The following is a 19772-nucleotide window of genomic DNA, read 5'->3' as shown; positions in this document are numbered from 1 at the left end:
AGAATCCTCCTTCTACCTGCCCCCACTGCCCCCAAGACATGCACCCCCTGGCCAGGTGTCACCCACCTGGAAATCAGGAAGCATTCTAAAGAGTTAAGATCCCGTTTGCTAGACACAAGCATGTGATGAGGTAATGGCCTTAGGTGTCTGCACCAAGGAAAGGGTTACAAGTTAAACATGTACCTTCCATGTTCCTGTTGTGGCTAGTTGGGAGCTAAACACCTTCCACCTCTGGTCAGGCCAGGCCCACACACAGGGCCAAGCTAGGCGCAGACAGGATAGTCAGCCAGCTGAGAATGCCTCTCCTCTCTGTGAGAGGAGGGGTCTCAGAGAAACAAGGTGGGTGAGGTAATATCTCTTACTGGACCACCTTCTGTTGGTGAGAGAGACAAGCTTTTGAGCCACGCAGAGCTCTTCATCAGGTCTGGGGAGGTTTGCCGAGTGTCACAGCTCAGCAAGGTGGAATAGATTGTTTAGCCTAAGGATGCTCTGAGTACCTTTCACAGACCTCAAGAAGAGCTCTGTGTAGCTCAAAAGCGCATCGCTGACACCAACAGAAGTTGGTCCAATAAAAGATACGACCTCCCCCACCTTGTCTCTCTAATATCCTGGGACCCACCCACGATTGCAACAACACTGCCCACAACAGAGAAAGGGTCTGTAAGTCTTGAATTGGGTGGGAGTGGGAACTATGCTACTTTCATACTGAGTTCAAGACACCGGCCACACAGAGCTGGGGATTTTGCAAGGATTCCGCTTTCAGTTACTTTCCATCCTCTCCTCTCCTGCCTCAGCCTGGACCCAATGCTGAGAATACAGGGGAGCTGTCTGTCCCTGTTTGGCAGAAAAAGACAGGCCTGTTGCTTGCTACTTGGAATGGGCCCCCTTGGAGCGATGCAGCCAGATTCCTCCCGCATCCAACTCCCCAAGAATACAGCCCTGCCCATCCCAGCATGTTTAGGTCAGGTGGAGAGACCAGCTGGCCAATAAACCAGTTCCCAATACCAATGGGCCGGGATAAAAATGGGACGAGGGGCTGCTTAACTGGTGGGTTAGCCCCTCTCCCCAAGTTCTTAGGATGCCAGTACACCTCGGGCTGGACTTTGGCCACACATCCACCTTGTAAGCTCTTTGGGGCAGCAATGGGTCTTTTTCTGTGTATTCAACAACAGTGAAGGGCAAGTCATCAGCACTAGAGGAATAATAATGTCCCCCAGTCCTTGCCCTTGCTTTGGGGATGTGCGTCTGAATCCCAGTCAAAGGCTAACATCTGATTCTCAGCCCCGTCACTCAACACAAAGCAAATAAGCTTTTAATAAAACCCACATGCCTCAAAGGCAGAGGGAATAAAGGGAAAGAGGAAAACAATCTTCTTAGCTTAAATGGGACCAGTCCCTGCCTGGTGGAAGCTCCTCGCAGGGGGTGGAGTTATGCCACGGAGACATTTGGCCTCATGATTTTAAAAATGCCGGTTGCCATGGCCACTGGAAGCGGCTGTTTATTTGACATCATTTCTAGAGCTTCCGTTGCCGTCGGGAGGGAATGTGGATTTTTAAAAGCATGTCGCGACTTTTCTACGGTTTTGTTTTTTCAGGAGCTGTTTGTTCCTCCAAGAGCAGAGATAAATGCTGCGGGAGTGTGGGGGTGGCAGCCCCGGGGGAAGATGAAAGGGAATAATGCAGCTGTCTGCTTGCAAAACTACTTACCCCAGCCCCGTTTCTCCTCCTCCTGCAATACACTCCGGGATGTTCCTCCATGTTAGGGCACAGAATCATTCCAGAGTTTCTCTCTTTTCTGATAATTGGTTGCTAGGGACTGATCTCCAGAGAGCGCCACACAAAAAGGGTGAGATGCTTTCATGTCTACAACCTACCCGGCCTACAGCACACAGAGAAATATCGGGCTCTGTTGTCAAACAAGTGCCTGAATGGGACACCCACATCCCACATTTGGTCACTGAAATTGGCACTTAGAGGAGGTATTTATGCACTTGCAGGTAACTTACTGGTGGTACATGCTAATTTGAACGTCAGCATGTGGGCTTTGGGCATCCTGCTACCACTCCCCGGTTTGAAGCCAAACGTATATCTATATTACGAATATCTATAGATATTCCTACATGTACCCATGGCAGACACATGAAATGCACACGCACACAAAGTGTGAGTCCACATTTGGAAAAGATACATGCATAGGCATACACCGAGAGACACGATCACACAGATTCATATGCGCGTGCACACAAATAATCAAACACAAACCCCTTTTAGCAAACAAATCTTCGCCCACATACACACCCACACAAACATCATCACCACCATCATCACCATCACTACAGAGCAGTAAAATCCCTCATTTATAATCAGGGCTTGGTACATAATCTAGCCAAATGGCCCTCCTGGTCTAGAACCTAGACTGGCCCCCATAAAGGGAGAGGTGCCAGCGTCTCCATGAAGACCACTAGGAACGTTGATACCGCTATTAATTTTTCCAGGAAGGCACTCAGATACTCCTGTGAAAGGCAGCAGTATAAAACTCTGAGCTAGATCGATAGATAGAAGCCCGATCCCTCACCCAGTGCTAAGCCAGTTTGCGTTCTGGTATTACTGCTCTTGAGATACAAAGGCAGCAAAATGTTTACAAAAGATACAGCACAGTAATCATATTGCAGAAAACGCAGAGAATCTTTATTACAATTACCACATGATATGCGTGTGTGTGTGTGTACGCACGCACACACACATGCCGTTGGGCTTTGCACTGTGAACATACAAAGGAGACGTGCAGCTGACCATCTTCTCCTGGGGTTAAAACACCCCATGTTCTGTGTCAGAACAAAGCTTCTTTCTGTGTGTGATGCTCTGCATCTCATCCCCAGAGTCAGACACATGTGGGCCAAATCTGTCCGCGATGTAACCCCATTGAAGCCAAAGCAAGATGAAGAATTTGACTCCTGGGTGTTCTAGAGCCCATCTCCTTAAGACACAGCTAAAGGGCTGCCCGGGGGGGCAAGTGGGGCAATTTGCCCCAGGCCCCGGTCCCCACAAGAATATAGTATTCTATGATATTGCAACTTTTTTTATGGAAGGGGCCCCCAAAATTGCTTTGCCCCAGGCCCCCTGAATCCTCTGGGCGGCCCTACACAGCTAGGCAACCCCAGGGCCAAATTTTCCAAACTTGGGAGCCAAATTGTAGACAGCTAAACCCACCGTTAGCTACTTAACTCAAAGAGGGCTGATTTTCAGAGGTGCTGAACTTCTTCAAATCCCACCAAAGACAACAGGTGCTCAGCACCTCTGAAAATAAGGATGCTTATTTAGGTGCCTAAATATGAATGTAGACACTTCTCTTTAGCCATGTAACTGTGGCCTGATTTGCAGAGCTCTGGAGCGCCCACACAACCCCTTCTGGAGAGCTATGGGGGCCCAGCACCTTGGAAAACCAGACTCAGCCCCACCGTGCGGTACAACCCATCCCAAGCCACATCCCCTCCCCAGTGTCAGACACATACAGGCACCTGTCCTATGTGACATGTACAAAACTGTACAGAAAAATTGCACGTTGTAATAGAAGTGAAATCTAAGGGCATCTCTCTGTAAATAGATGGCTTTTTTTTTAACATATAAATTTTAGTTTAGATCAAGTAGTAAAAGTCACTTCAGCTGAACCAGCTTCTCCTTCCCTCGGCTGAAATGGAAATATCATCCCCCACCCCCAGTTTGTGTGTGTGTGTCTCTCTCTCTTTCCTTGAAATCACTGGAAGTACAAAATACACACAAGAGTTGCTCCCTGTGGCAGCTGCCCATTCAGGGAACCCTTCACCCTTCCAGACCTTGCGGGTATGTCTCAGTTTAGCAGGAGCCTGTCCATGGCTCTAATCAGAGGGGTAGCCGTGTTAGTCTGAATCTGTAAAAAGCAACAGAGGGTCCTGTGGCACCTTTGAGACTAAAAGTATTGGGAGCATAAGCTTTCGTGGGTAAGAACCTCACTTCTTCAGATGCCAGTCATTAGAGTCAGTGCAGTCTGTCTCTGAGCTGGTTAGCAAGGGTCTGTGTGTGTGTGGAGGGGCGGGGAGGTGTGTGTGGAAGAGATGGAGATATGCACCAACCGGTCTAGATCATTTCAATGTCCTCTCAGGTGAAAGGGCCACCTCGGAGCTGGTGCCTGGACTCAGAGGGCAGTGAAGGAGTGTTACCTGCAGGCTGGGCAGGTCAGCCGGTCTGTGTGTGAGCCCTGCCAGTCAGCAGGGCCTGATGACTGTTGTCTGCCTCTCCTCAGGCTGCAAAGGCAGCAGTAGGGTGACCAGATGTCCCGATTTGATAGGGACAGTCCCGATATTTGGGGCTTTTTCTTATATAGGCACCTATTACCCCCCCACCCCTTGTCCTGATTTTTCACACTTGCTGTCTGGTCACCCTAGGCAGCAGCGAGGGGCACACGGGCCGGGGCACAGCAGCGGGTGGCATTTCCAGACTCATTCTGCCCATCCTCACCCCAGGCAGGCGGGCCCTTCTGGGAAGGCCGCTGGGCGGTCTCTAGCCTGCTGGCTTCAGCAGCCCGACAAGCAGGGCCTCTCTTGGGCGGGCTTCCAGGGCGGTGGGCTCTGGAGGCTCCAGCCCCTCAGCTCCCGGGCTAAAGTCAGCACCTCGGCCCGCTCCCGGCGCAGGGGGGCCGGAGCGGGATGGTTGCAGCCGGTGGCCGGGCTGAGGCGGCCCGAGGGCGCGTGGTGGCGGGCGGCGCCCAGGTTCTCCTCCTCCTCCTCCTCCAGGATGGAGCTGAGCCGGCGGGCGCCGCGGCTGCGGTCGGCGGGGGGCCGGTAGGGGCACTGCCCGTTGAGCAGCTTGCGGATGGGCACCAGCGGGACCAGGACGACGCCCGGCGGCTGGAGCGGGAGGCGCCGGGCGTCGTTCTGTCTCTGCAGGCGCTTGAAGTCGCTGAAGGCGGCGCTGGCCGTCTGGTAGAGCAGCCGCGCCACGGCCCGCGCCTTCTCCGCCTTGGAGAGCAGCGCGGCGTGGCAGCGCAGCACCACGGCCTTGTTCTTCACCTGGTGCCGGTAGACCCAGGCGAAGAGCTTGGGGTGGCGGCCGTCCGCCGCGCAGTAGGTGATGCGGCGCAGCAGGTAGGCATGGCCCGGCCGCCGCCCGCCGCCGCCCCGCTTCTCGCAGGGGGCCATGCGGATGCCGTGCGCCCCCAGCGTCAGCTTCACCTTGGTGCCGCTGGCCCCGCCGTCGCTCTTGGCCCAGATCTTGCCCACCGCCTCGTCCGTGCAGCCCTCGCCCTTGGCCTGCAGCGTGACCGCGTTGCCCAGGTACCAGGCCGTGTAGGTGGGGTCCTCCTGGTTCAGCTCCACCTTGTGCCGCCGGCTGCGGAACACGCTGCCCAGCCGCTCCAGCGGGCACTCGGGCAGCAGGTCCGGGCAGGAGCGCACGAAGCTGGAGAGCAGGGAGGCGTAGCTCAGCCCCGGGCCCAGGCTCTTGCCTTTGCCTTGGCGCTCGTCTTCCACCAGCACGAATTTGTTCCTGCGCCAGGGCAGCATCGCGGCTCTGCAGGAGGGAGCGGGGGGGGGGGGGGGGTAAGAGGCTGGAGAGGCAGCGGGGCCGGTCCCTGTGCGGCAATCGCTGCCTTCCCCCGGCTCGGGGAAGGGGCTTTCCTCCGAGCCCACCGCGAGGTGCCCCGACCCCGCTGCTCCTCCCCGAGCCACTGTTCCGCCCACCAACTCCGGGAGATGCCCCGTCCCTACCCCACTGCCCCGCCTGGAATGGCCCCAATCCCTACCCCACAGCCCCGCCTGGAGATGTCCCGGTCCCTACCCCACAGCCCTGCCTGGAGATGTCCCGGTCCCTACCCCACTGCCCCGCCTGGAATGGCCCCGGTCCCTAACTCCCTAGGCACCGCTTGGAGATGTCCCGGTCCCTACCCCACTGCCCCGCATCCCTAACACCCTAGGCACCGCCTGGAGATGTCCCGGTCCCTAACTCCCTAGGCACCGCCTGGAGATATCCCGGTCCCTCCCTACCCCACTGCACCGCCTGGAATGGCCCCGATCCCTACCCCACTGCACCGCCTGGAATGGCCCCGATCCCTACCCCACTGCCCCGCCTGGAATGGCCCCGATCCCTACCCCACTGCACCGCCTGGAATGGCCTCGATCCCTACCCCACTGCCCGCCTGGAGATGCCCCGGTTCCTACCCACAGCTCTGTCTGGAGATGCCCCAGTCGCTACCCCATTGTGCCGCTTGGAGATGCCCCGGTCCCTACCCACGGCATTGCCTGGAATTGCCCCGGTCCCTACCCACTGCAGATTGCTGGGGGTTCCCCTCCCTCTGCTCTGCCCCACTGCAAATGGATGGAGATGCCCCTCTCTCAGCCCCCCCGCCCACCCGCTCTGCTGCAGCTGGGCGGCTGCCCAGTCCCGCTGTCCTCACCTCACTGCAGCTGGAGGAAGATGCGCCGATCCCGCTCGCACTGCCCCACAGCGGGCTCCGGCTCCCGGTCCCGCGGCTTCTCCTGCTGTGACAGCAATGAGGAGAGGATGCGGGGATTCAGCCCCTGACTGCGTGTGCTGCTCCCCCTCCCGGCCTGCTCCATCAGCCACACACGCACACACACGCACACAGCAGCCCAGAGCTCTCACACAGACAAACACACACACCAGCCCAGAGCGCTCTCTGTCTCGCACACAAACACACAGCAACCCAGAGCTCACACACACACACAGAGCGGCTGAGAGCTCTCACACACACACATACTCTCTCTTTCTCTCTCTCTCACACACACACACACACACACACACACAGCAGCTCAGAGCTCACACACACACACACACACACACAGAAATATCAGCCCAGAGCTCACACACACACACACACACACATGGGCTCAGAGCTCACTCACACACACACAGAAAGATCAGCCCAGAGCTCACACACGCGTGTGCACACAGACAGCGGCTCAGAGCTCATTCTCACATACACAAACATACACACACAGAGATCAGCCCAGAGCTCACACACACACACACACAAAAACACAGGGAGATCAGTCTAGAGCTCACACACACAGAGACCAGTTCAGAGCTCACTCACTCTCTCTCTCTCTCTCTCTCACACACACACACACACACAGTGGCTCAGAGCTCACTCACACATACACATATACACACACACACATACACAAAGAGATCAGCCCAGAGCCCTCTCTCTCACACACACACACACACCAGCTCAGAGCTCACTCACAGGGAGTCCCCACTTTTCTCACAGCCTCACCTGGACCCTTCCTGCAATGCCCATAACCCACCGTGCTGCCTCCCAAGCAGACACCTGCCTGGCTCTTGGCTACACATTGCTTTGGCCATGGCGATGTGACGGGGTGAGGGGTGTTCCCTGCACTCACAATTCCGAGCACTCACAAAAGCAGAGAGATGCCAAGGACGTTTGCCATAGCAACCTTAGCTCGGGCCTGTGGTGTCTAAGTATTAGAGAGCCCACGGTTCCTCTGTCGGGTGGAGAGAAACAAGTGCTGGGGTCCACTCAAAGCAAAAGAACCTAGAATTAGCCCACAGTGGGGAAACAAATATTTACCCTGCCAAGTACACTCGAGGGCAGTGCTGTGGGATTCTCATACTAGCTTCCTAGTGCTGGTTTCAAACATGTCATGGGAGCTTAAAGAAGGCAATTGCATCAATATTTAGGCAGGTAAATAAGTGGCCCCATTTCCAGAGGTGCTGAGCACCCGCAAAATCAGGTGTCTTACTCCAGGCTTAAATGTGCATCTTGGTACCCGCGTTTGGAAATTTCATTATTTTTTGGCATGACTCCAAAGCACAAAGGCCATTGTCATCCCTTACACAGCGCTCTTCATCTTCAAAGCACTTGGCGACCACTTATCATTGCAACAAACCAACAGGGTAGGTAAATATCAGGATCCGGTTTTACAGATGGGGAAACTAAGGCAGAGTGGGTGGAAATGACTTGCCCAAGGCCTCAGAAGGATCAGAGATTAACTCACGAGTGCCTAACCCCCATCTTTGCTCAGATCACTAGACCATCTTAGCCCAGCTCGCCTAATGTCATAAATCCTGGCTCAATTGTAATTTTCTCGTTGTGAGTTTCTAATAGCCTCTGAACATTGTTTGAATGAAATATGTATGGCTGTTGGTGAATATGGAGATAGGGTTGCCCGGTGTCCGGTTTTTAACCAGCACGCCCGGTCGAAAAGGGACCCTGGAGGCTCCAGTCAGCATTGCGGACCAGGCCATTAAAAGTCTGATTGGTGGCACAGTGGGGCTGGCAGGCTCCCTGCCCGGCTCCGTGCGGCTCCTGGGAAGCAGCCGGCATGTCCAGCTCCTAGGTGGAGGGGCAGCCAGGGGGCTCCGCGTGCTGCCCCCGCCCACAGGCGCAACTCCCATTGGCCGGGTCAGGGCAGGGTTACATAGCGTGACTCGCGAGAGCTCCAGCTGGAGATGGCTGTTGAGGGGTCATGGCATGTGACTCTCCCTGCCGCTGCCCGCTACCCCGTGCTCTGTCACCCCATTGCCAGCACCAGGAGTTTGAGGTATCCCCGTCTCCTAGTGCTGCAAGGGGCTCTGGCAATGGGGCTGCTGTATGGCCTCCCAAAGCCCACATCCCCTCCCGCATCCCAACCCTCTGCACCAGCCCTGAGCCCCCTCCTGCACTCCAAACCCCTTGTCCCCAGCCCTAAGCCCCCTCCTGCACCCCAAACTCCTCATCCCTGGCCCCACCCCAGAGCCCACACCCCCAGCCAGAGCCCTCACCCCTCTCACACCCCAACCCCCAGCCTGGAGCCCCCTTCCACACCCTGAACCCTCATTTCTGGTCCCACCCCGGAACCTGCACCCCCCAGCCCAGAGCCCACACCTCCTCCCACACCCCAAACCACTAACCCAGCAAGGAACCCCCTCCCACACTCCGAAACCCTCAGCCCCACCCCCCCAGCCCAGTGAAAATGAGTGAGTGACTGAGGGTGGGGGGAGTGTGAGTGACGGAGGGAGGGAGGATGGGGTAAGTGGGGGTGGGGCCTCGGTGAAGGGGCAGGGCCTCAGAGAAGGGGTGGGTTCTGAGGGAAGGGGCGGGGCAAGAGGGTTCGGTTTTCTGCAATTAGAAAGTTGGCAAGCCTAGATTACAGACAGAAGGGTGTGTGTGTGTGTGTGTGTGTGCACGCACGACTGTATGGCTATGTGTGTATGTGTCATGTGTACATGAAGAGCGAATGTGAATCGGGTCTGTACATGCTGGAGGCTGTATGTACATACAGTATATTGTTTGACACCAGCACCTCTTGTAAATATTACAGACGTTGTTCACTCCAGAAATAATTCAGGTTTTATCAGAACTTGCCAGGAGACTAGGTGAGGCCTAATTCTCATTTACATTAAGGCCCTTTTACACTGAAAGGGACCTTAGTTTAAATGAGAATCAGGCCCTCGGTGTTCCTGAGAACGGTGACATGTGTGGTTGCGATCACAATGCTGTCATGCGCTGTGTGTGTGACAGTGAGTGGGGGAGTCTGGAATCTGACACACAATTGCCTGCTGGAAGCCAGAGCTGCCGTTTAAGCTTGGTAGCTCTCGGTGGTCCGGGATGAGAGCACGGATGGGTTCAGCTCCATTTGAGCCATAAGACCCCTTGCAACCAACAGAGCTACTGCCTGACAACATTCAGGCTATATCTGCACTGGGAGCTGGGGTGTGATTCATTTGCTGATGCTCTTGGTTTTTCATCTGCTGTTGAGCCTTGCTACCCCCTGAACTACTCTGACCAAGGCCCGGCAGCGGCCTGTCTCTGTGACGGGCAACGGGGGAGAGTGGACGCTGTTAATTAGAAAATAAGACACCTAGGCCCTGCCAAGTCACAGTTCATGAAGTTAAGATTTCATATTCATTAGCTCTGCAGTGCTTGTTCACCTGGACGATGACTCCTTGATTCGTAACCTCACTTCAGGAGGGTGCTAAAACACGACCACATAATCCTACTGCCGCAATAAGCACCCATGGCACCAGAAATGGAGCTAGCAGGATGATGGTCAGAGGTGAGGGAGGGCCAGGTGGACATTGTACCCAGGAGACTCAGCTGTTCATGAGTTTCCAGTCCTGCAGTAAATCCTCAGGCCTTTGGAATTCAGCTGCTTCCTTCTTAGCAAAGGTTTCCTCTCCTTCTCTCTTGACTGAGATGGGTCGCTCTGGAAGGACTGGACAAAGCATAAATATGACGCAGAGGAATGGAGTTGCGCCCAGGAGCCTGCTTTACCTTCCACACGATTCAGACAATCCACTTGATTTTCTGCGAGGTACCTGTAGTTATTGGAAGGAGCCTGGTCTAGGGACAGCGTAGGGTTGGGTGCACTACCAAGATGCTCAGGTACCAGGGTGATGGGGTCTGAGATCACTGTCATGAGCGTGGGATGAATGAAAGAAAGAAAGAAAGAAAGAAAGAAAGAAAGAAAGAAAGAAAGAAAGAAAGAAAGAAAGAAAGAAGCTTGGATAAAATATCAACACTCCTCCCCCATTCAATCTTCACCCATTTTAGGACTAACCCATGATTGATCTGCAAAAGTGGAGAGACGCGCATAGGTGGGAGAGTGGGTCAATGAAGAAGAAGAAAAGAGAACTGGTGGTGGGAGTGGAGAAGAGCAGAAATGCAGCATCAGAGAAAGGAACTAGGAACTCTGCATCCCCTATAGCTAAGATGGCTGGTGCGTTCACTTAATGCCAGAATATGGACTGGGCCTGGAGGGTGACTTGCCCAATAAGGTACCTCTGATGTTATCCTGGGCCATTAAGGACCTCACTGGAGCTGGCAAATGGGGACAGGAAGATGGATTGGATTTACTGGAAACGAATGTAGAGTTGAAAGCACTTCCTCTGCTTCTGGGCCCAGAGGTTTATTTTGAAGCTTTCTGGCCTGTGTTCAGACTAGACGATCACAATGGTCCCTTCTGGCTCTGGAATCTAGGAATGAATCTAGGAATTTGGGAGCTCATGGTTAACATGAACACAGTGCAAATGTGACAACTCACCTGCCCCACGTGAATCATCAGATGAGTTTGGATTTTCAGCACCACAACACAGACCTTTAGCACTTGACTTAAAGGAGAAGCTTCATTAGCTGGTAGCAGGAATAGGCTGTTATCCTCTAATGGCCTAGCCCCTAGCCGGGAGAGCCTGACACACCCTGTGCTAGGATGGGTAACACTACCAGGCTGTGTTTATTTCAGCCCCAGAGCCCTCTCACGGAAAGGAGAAGATCTCAAAAGAGAGACTATCAGATAATGAAATAAGCGTCCGAGCTACAGGGTGAGTTTGGCAGGATCCTTTATGCTAATCGGATTTCAGCTCTTTCCTTCCATCGTCCCGATGACATCGCCTCACTCTGGGGTTCGAGCCGTAGACATAATCCTTCTAACAACCCCTTTGAAACATCACACCGGGAACAGCAGCATTTGAACAGGACCAAAGCCTGGGGAAAAGGGACTCCTGAGTCCTCGCTAAGCACCTCCGTGGGCATCAAGCATTCTTCACCCCCTCCCAAGGACTGTGGGTTGGGAGGGCCGGATGGTCAAGGCAGAACTGCTAATCTGCAAACACTTGCTGTCTTCCTGGGGGCACAGAAAAGGCACACATCTCGCTGCTTCTTCACTAAGCAACATTGTCCAGCAGCCCTCCTCAGCCACGGGGCGATGACCAGTGAGAGATCTGGGCCGAGCGACGCTGACAGGCACGGGGGGCACGTGCTCCTTCATGGGATGGGCAGCGCAGCCAGCCAAGGCCTGCGGCTGTCCCTTCAAATCAGATCAAGGGGAGGCGAAGGAGGTGGTGAGATGCAGCCCCCTAACGAGCAATGAGTAGTGACTCTGACGTGTCTCACACCAAGCCAGCAGGGCCGCTCAGCGGTGCTTGTGACTGACGCTGCTGCCCTGAGGAGCCCTGGATAAAGAGCATTATTCAGTGACATCTCCCATTTCCTTCCCCTCTCTCTGCCTGCCTTGATCCCTCCCCGACACTCTTGGCAGCACAATGAGCCCTGGGTCATGACAACGTTAATTACTCCCGCTACACGCCACTTAGCTCTGTTCTGGTTCCTTCTTGGGGAGGATGGAGACCTTTCAAAGAGGGATGACGAATTTGACTCATCAATGGAGCTGGAGGGAGAGCCCTCTGCCAGCCTCTGGTGTGGATTTTCCTTCCTACGTTCCCCCTCCCTGCCCCCTCAGTGGTGGGGCCATTGTGCCCCACATCCTTTCTTCATAGGAAGTTATACAGGAAGCGTGAAAAAGCTCAGCCCTGTGCCCAGGGCTACCGCAATGTAAGTCCCATGTGAGTGGTGTTCAGGGTTTGTGCTGACTGTCTCCACAGGACAGAAGCAGGAGTGGATAGTTCACAGGAATGAATAACCAAAGGAAAGGAATCAATAACAACACTGTAACTAATGCTACCAACCGAAATGAATCTGCTGGGCTGAATGTGTGCTGTGGCCCTCTTCTGGATCGAATCAGCACTGCTCATCTGTGTGTCAGTCCCCTGTACTACTGGCAGGTAGCGGAGATTCTCCAGAAGCAGAGGCATCTGAGTTGCTAGCCACATTATGACCATAAAGTTCTGAACCATCTCATTGTGCAGCACAAAGACAATCTCAGTGTCCTGAATGGCATAGATTTCCCCCCCATGATACTTCGCCTTTTTCATAGTGTCTCCTATCCAAGGCTTTCAAAGCATTATACAGATATGAATGAACTAAACTTCCCAGCCTGGCAGGTAAGTATTATTATCCCATTTTACACTTGGGGAAACAGAAATGCTCGGGGACTTGCAGAAGACCATGGAGTGAATCCTTGGCAGGGTTGGAATTCAAACTCAGGAGTTCCTGGTTTCCCAGGATGTAGGCATCCCTAGTGTTCATTACCACCTATATGGGCCAGCCCTGAGCTCAGCCCACTAGACCACACTACCTCTGGATAGAAAACCCCCCTGCAAAGTGGTCTTGGTACAACCACGGGAACTACATTAAGACAGGCAGAAGTCATTCATCCTGGATTTGGTTATGGCTGGTGCTGCCATCAGATCTTTGTCATCTCTGAGACGCGTCTCTAGACAGCAGCTTTCAAATCCAGTCCAACGTGTGGTCTAACCGAGCAGCGGTTAAACGCAGCTGGCTCTTGTGAACAGTAAAAACCCTGGACTCATTTGTCAGGTTCCTCCCGGCTTGTAGCACCAAGTGCTGAGGGGACAGAGAAACTGACCAACAGAAGGGCCCAGCAAGGATGGAAGCATCTCCATATAAGGGGCTCTTGGGATAGCAGGGAAATGTACAACTCAAGAGCACTTTTCATAGTAACTTCCTGATCCCTTTGGTGTCTTTCTGAGACCAGCTTGCCTGCCCTCTCATAAGCACTATTTTCCCAGCATGCTTTTCTAGGAACTGCTCCTTTAAATGCAGCAGAGCCAACCAGCTGCAGGCTTAAGAAAGCTGTGTTACAGCCGGGCACTGCTCCTCCAGTTCTTCTAGTTGGTAAGTCCCTTGAATGCCTTTGGTGGTTTCCAATTCCGTTGCTTGTTAATATTGCTGAGCAGAGAGCACATTCCCCCAGAGCTCTTCTCAGATGGTTGGGGGGAGGAGAGACCCCATTTTAGCAAAGTGGAAATAATTGTCATTAAAACCAGTAGGTTGGACACACCCTGAGCTCCAAAACCTGTCAAGGACGAGGCCTTTGTTCCTGTGTTTCCATTCCTGCATAAGCCAGAGGAGCCTGGCGTATCCAAACGCTGGCTGCGGCACTCGTAATATTGATATTTCCAGATGAAAGTCCTTCAAAGCATCCTTCCCCAGTTGAAATCCAGTTTCCTGGGGTTACAAAATCCAGGACATTTGCATAGGACTATTGCAATGTAAATCAAGTACCAGCATGCAGCTCGCTCTCCCTCTCCCTTTCCCCTTCCAACACAGACACCCATCCATATACATGCGCACCAGGTTTATACACACAAGCACCCTGTTTGCATGCAAATACCCCACATTGATACATGGCACATTTGCATACACACATACCCTATTCATGCAAACACACTGTTGGCACTCTTCCCATTCCACCCCCACTACAGATAACACCCAGGCAAGCACACAGGCTCCTGCTTTCATTTCCAACAGCATATGCTACGACACCGGCAAGAACCCAACGCGGCTCTAGAATCCTAGGATAAAACAAAAGCAACCAAAATAATAATATCAAATGACTTTGTTTCGAAAGTTCTTCTCTTTTAATGTGAGGGCTCCGGTTTGGAATGTGCTTTAGCCTATCTGCAACGTAAGGATGTTTAAAGGGACACTGCCAACTCAGGCCCAGAATGTAGTGGGGTTTTGTTTGTGTGTTTGCTTATGGAGTGGGGTGGGGTTATTAAACCTAATGAAAATGCCGTGGGGGTTGAAAGGGTGACTTCATCCTTCTTCTTAAAGGTTATGAATGAATCTACCCACAGCAGCATTGTGCTAGGTAGTGCCTGAGAGCTGGAAAGCGAAACTGACTATATACCGCTATGAAACTAACCAGTCTAGTTTGATGGTCAGAACTGAGCAAAATGCAAGAATTAAACAAACATCATAAATGGTGAAAAATACATTACCAAAGACTGTTGAGATTCTATCAATCTGTCTATTTGTGTCTCTAATTGTAGATAATACAATTATCTCTGTGGTATCTTGTAATGGTCCCTCGCTCGGAGGGAGGCCACTCAGACTGGTCCTGTTGGGCCAGGACCAGAGTCTGCGAGACAGCGGAGAGCCCACAATAAGGCTGGGTGATTAATGGTCACTATTCGGCTTTAGCCTGGGCTTGGGTAACTTAAGTAGTCAGCCCTTAAACACAGTCTCTAAGGACAGGCTTTGGCCTGGGCAGAGCGCAGGCAGCCAGCAAACAGTCTACAGGTGAGTGGTAAGGGAAGCACCTCTCCTGAGCTAGAACCTCCTTGCGCAGTGTAGGGGGTCAGCCACCCTGGGGTGGGATGGCAGGGGGACGCGGGCCCACCCTACTCCACTACATCCCAGTCCAGAGCTCTGGAGTGGCTGCCCCTGCGTCAGTGGGGATCCAGCAGCAACACGCCATGTCTGCCCCTGGGCTACTTCCTGCCTCCCTGGGGTTCGGTACCTATGGTCTCCAGGCCTCTTCTGGTTCCTTGGGGTAGACGGCAGCTGGTACTCTGGGCCAGTCCTCGGGCATCGGGAACAGCCAGGTGTAGGTTCCTCTCAGGGACACGGGAGAACAGGCAGAGCGTCCTTCTTCTGCAACTGTTCTGCAGGGCTGGCCTTTTCTACTTCCGGTACTTCCGGCGAGGGGGGCGGGGCGATCTAGGCTCCGCCCTCCAAGGGGCGTGTAATGGTCCTTCACTGTCCTGCTGGGAGGGAGGCCACTTGGCCTCACTACATATCTGAACACAAAACTTAACGTGTTCATTCTCTGTGATATTATTGGTGCCAGAGGTAAGGAATCTTTATTTAATTGCTTGACTTTCATAGTGACAGGGTCTCTTTCAGCAGATTTAAAATCTCCCCCAAAGCTGGTGTTTGTTAGCTGATTTATTTATAGATCCTACATTATTTAGGAAGCGTGGGTTTTTTTTTCCTCTCTAGTTTCTGCTTTTCTGCCTCCTGTTTGCTGCTTTTGAGTTCTCTCCCACAAGCTGCACGGGAATACATTTTTTTTTTATCCTTGACATTTTGCTGTTTAACTTGATCATGGCTTAATACGGACTGCCAATCAATCACTCTGTGCGTGACAGTCAAATCCAGGCTGGCTGTCCGAGCTAGTAAGCTTGATGGCATTTCTGCGGTTTGTCTGTCTGTAATGTGATAGCTTTTTTATGCCACACCCGATGAATTCCAGGATTTCAGGGAACATTCTAGGCCAGAATCCTATTGATCTGGGGAGAAACTAGGGAGACGGCGAGCCCCTGCCATCTGTTTAGTACAGCCACAGCTTCATGCTCCTTTGCAGTTATCTATGGATCAAAGAACTGGTTGGTGGCTCCCCTTAACACTCTCTAGCATAATGAGACACCAGGAAGGATATGTGGTTTGAGCATTGGCCTGCTAAACCCAGAGTTGTGAGTTCAATCCCTGAGGGGGCCACCTAGGGATCGGGGTAAAATCAATATTTGGTCCTGCTAATTTAGGGGGGGAGGGATAGTTCAAATCCTTGAGGGAGCCAGTTGGGGATTGGTCCTGCTTTGAGCAGGGGGTTGGACTAGATGACCTCCTGAGGTCCCTGCCAGTCTCATCTCAGCCTATCCTCCCAAAAGAGTTTAATGTGTTGACACTCTGAATGGCTTATCCTTCCTCCCAGATCAATAAAAAAAATTTCGGGGCGGGAAGAAATTAAGGGAGGGCAAGAAGGGCATTCACACAGCCCCTGGCATGGGGGAGAATCACAGAATATCACAGGATTGGAAGGGACCTCAGCAGATCAGCTAGTCCCACCCCCTGCTCAAAGCAGGACCAATCCCCAGACAGATTTTTACCCCAGTTCCCTAAATGGCCCCCTCAAGAATTGAACTCACAACCCTGGGTTTAGCAGGCCAATGCTCATATTGAGGAGGAGCAAGGGGGGGCACACAGAAATCCTGGTGTGCGGGACATTGGAAGATCCTGGTATGGAAGAGAGGTGGGAATGCAGGGGAACATGGAGCCCTTGCCATGGGGGGATGGGAATGGGGGTTGACACAGAGCTGCTGGCAGCGTGGATGTTGGGGAAGTTGCACTGAAATGAAGGAGGATCGGAGGGGGCCACACAGTGAGCTTGCTGGGGGAATGACAGGAGGCCAGGAGGCCCTGATGTGAAATGATCTCAGCCTGCCTAAGCTCTGAAGCATGCAGCCCTTATAACGGACCATTGCAGGGAAAGGATATGCACCTCTCATAGTTGCTGCATTAACTCGTACTTCCCCTGAGGGCTGCAGGACAGGCACTTTCTATAAGGATGTTGGCTGGCAAGTTCTCGGGGGATTTTCCCCATTGTTATCTCCATGGAGCAGTCTGCATGGCTGTGTGTGGATAGGGGATGCTGGAGCCCCAGGTGACAAACTTCAGCAGGAGCCTTGACCAGTTCTGTGGCAGGCATAAGGAACAGGGAGCCTTCCTCTGTCTACACTGCAATTAAACACCCGCGGCTGGCCCATGCCAGCCAACTCGGGCTTGGGCTAAGGGGCTGTTTTAATTGCTGTGTAGATCCTGAGCTCTGGATCCCTCCCACCTCGCCAGGTCTCAGAGGCAGGGCTCCAGCCCGAGCCTGAACGTCTACACTGCCCTTAAACTGCCCCTGAGCTTGAGCCATGCGGACCTGAGTCATGCCAGCCGTGGGATTTTAATTGCTGTGTGGACGTACCTTTAGTTCTTTTCATCCTGCGGAGGGGTTGGGTTGACCCGGACCTTCCTCTCAGTCATAAACAGAGCAAGCTTAGGGTGAAGGGGGCAATCAGAACTAGGTTTGGCACCCAGGGGTGATTGAGTTGGTGTTTGTCCTGCTTTGAGCAGGGGGTTGGACTAGATGACCTCCTGAGGTCCCTTCCAACCTTAATATTTTAGGATTCTATACCACAGTTTCCCATTGTTTGGTTTTGTGAGTCGGGCAGGTCCCTATCCTGTCATTGCTGGTGAATGAAAGACAAATGTGACTTCAGTCACAAGTGACATGAGTTTGGCAGTCTCCGTCTAGAGGACACTGCATGTTTGCCCAAACTGCCACTTGTCATAGATTGCCAGAATTCAAAGGCGAGGCCTGGCATGGGAACGGGCAGGTGAAGGTGATTCACTACCACGGAGATAGCACCTTAGAAATACATACTAGAGCGGCAGAGTCAGTGTTATGTTGGAGCAGCAGGGAGGCGGAAAGTTAATAGCATTGGAAGAGCTACAAGGGAAGCTGCATATCAGCGCACGGTGCGGTGGAAGGGAGGAGGGGGCAAAACTGGAGCGAATTCATAGCAGAGCAGCATCAACCATCAACGGCAGTGGCTCACTGGAGGAAAGGCTAAAAGAGCTAGGTACACAGAGATTGCCTGAACAGCAAGCACTGGGTGACTGGACCCCGCTACCGCAGGGATCGGTTCTGGGTCCAGTTCTGTTCAATATCTTCGTCAATCATTTAAAGAATGGCATAGCGAGTCTACTATAAAGTTTGCGGATGATACCAAGCTGGGAGGGGTTGCAAGTGCTTTGGAGGATAGGATTAAAATTCAAAATGATCTGGACAAACTGGAGAAATGGTCTGAAGTAAATAGGATGAATTTCAATAAGGACAAATGCAAAGTACTCCACTTAGGAAGGAACAATCAGTTGCACACGTACACAATAGGAAATGACTGCCTAGGAAGGAGTACTGCAGAAAGGGATCTGGGGGTCATAGTGGACCACAAGCTAAATATGAGTCAACAGTGTAACGCCGTTGCAAAAAAAGCAAACATCGTTCTGGGATGTATTAGTAGGAGTGTTGTAAGCAAGACACGAGAAGTAATTCTTCCGCTCTGCTCCATGCTGATTAGGCCTCAACTGGAGTATTGTGTCCAGTTCTGGCCACCACATTTCAGGAAGGATGTGGACAAATCAGAGAGAGTCCAGAGAAGAGCAACAAAAATGATTAAAGGTCTAGAAAACATGACCTATAATGGAAGATTGAAAAAACTGGGTTTGTTTGGTCTGGAGAAGAGAAGATTGAGTGGGGACACGAGAACAGTTTTCAAGTATGTAAAAGGCTGTTACAAGGAGGAGGAAGAAAATTTGTTTTTCTTAACTTCTGAGGATAGGACAAGAAGCAATGGGCTTAAACTGCAGCAAGGGAGGTTTAGGTTGGACATTAGGAAAAACTCCCTAACAGTCAGGGTGGTTAAGCACCGGAATAAATTGCCTATGGAGGTTATGGAATCTCCATCACTGGAGATTTTTAAGAGCAGGTTGGACAAACACCTGTCAGGGATGATCTACATAATACTTAGTCCTGCCACGAGTGCAGGGGACTGGACTTGATGATCTCTCGAGGTCCCTTCCAGTTCTATGATTCTATGATAACTGAAGTGTGCCAATGCAAAGGAGGGTGGCTAATTATTGAGGGTGGCACAAGATATTGAGCAACAGCAGTGGGATGAAATTCAGAAGAGAAGCGCTTAGGCTAGTTATCAGGAGAGGCCTCGTGACGGTGAGATCTGAAGGTGTGGAGCCCAGCTTCAGTGGTGTCCACTGCACGCACTGCAGGGGTCCGTCCATCTGTTAGGGGCCTTAGATTGGGAATAGTGTCCCCAAGGGCGTGGTGACAGTCCCATGGTCTGATCAGTTTAAAAGCAGATGGGACAAAGCTCTAGCAAACCAGGTGGTAGGGAGCAATCCAGCTTTGGTCTCTGGGAGGTGACGGAAGGACCTGTGGGGCTTCCCAGTCCTCCTGTAGTTTCCATAGTTCTAAGTAGGGCTCTGTGCAGCATGCAATTCTCCTGAGCATCAGCGCGAACGTCTACGTACCAAGCAATGCTGAAAACAATCAGAAGGAGGATAGAGCTTCTTGGGCACTTGTGAGGTGAAGATAGTAAAGGGGTGACTTGTTCTGCTGGCACATCCTGGGATGGTAGCAAACGCCCCAGTCCGAAACAATGTCACATCAATTGTTAGGAGGGATAGCTCAGTGGTTTGAGCATTGGCCTGCTAAACCTCGGGTTATGAGTTCAATCCTTGATGGGGCCACCCAGGGATCTGGGGCAAAATCAGTACTTGGTCCTGCTAGT

At 52.5% G+C, this 19772-nt stretch overlaps 1 protein-coding gene across 1 annotated transcript; it reads right to left on the bottom strand.

Annotated features, from left to right (window-relative positions):
• Positions 1-2712: 2712 nt before the first annotated feature.
• On the bottom strand, positions 2713-6649 carry FAM43B (family with sequence similarity 43 member B). The gene is made up of 2 exons (XM_034753701.1): positions 6427-6649; positions 2713-5543 (listed from the first exon to the last, which is right to left on the bottom strand). The coding sequence occupies exon 2, from the start codon at positions 5534-5536 to the stop codon at positions 4550-4552; it is 987 nt and encodes a 328-aa protein (XP_034609592.1). The 5' UTR covers positions 5537-5543; positions 6427-6649; the 3' UTR covers positions 2713-4549.
• Positions 6650-19772: the final 13123 nt, after the last annotated feature.

The sequence above is a fragment of the Trachemys scripta genome, chromosome 19 (genome assembly GCF_013100865.1).
Source record: "Trachemys scripta elegans isolate TJP31775 chromosome 19, CAS_Tse_1.0, whole genome shotgun sequence".
Taxonomy (NCBI): domain Eukaryota; kingdom Metazoa; phylum Chordata; order Testudines; family Emydidae; genus Trachemys; species Trachemys scripta.
The sequence above is the reverse complement of the archived record's forward strand: the minus strand, read 5'-3'. Positions and strand labels throughout refer to the sequence as shown.

Excerpts from the sequence above, each read along its gene's own strand:
- FAM43B (XM_034753701.1), bottom strand. The coding sequence starts at position 5,536 with ATGCTGCCCTGGCGCAGGAACAAATTCGTGCTGGTGGAAGACGAGCGC.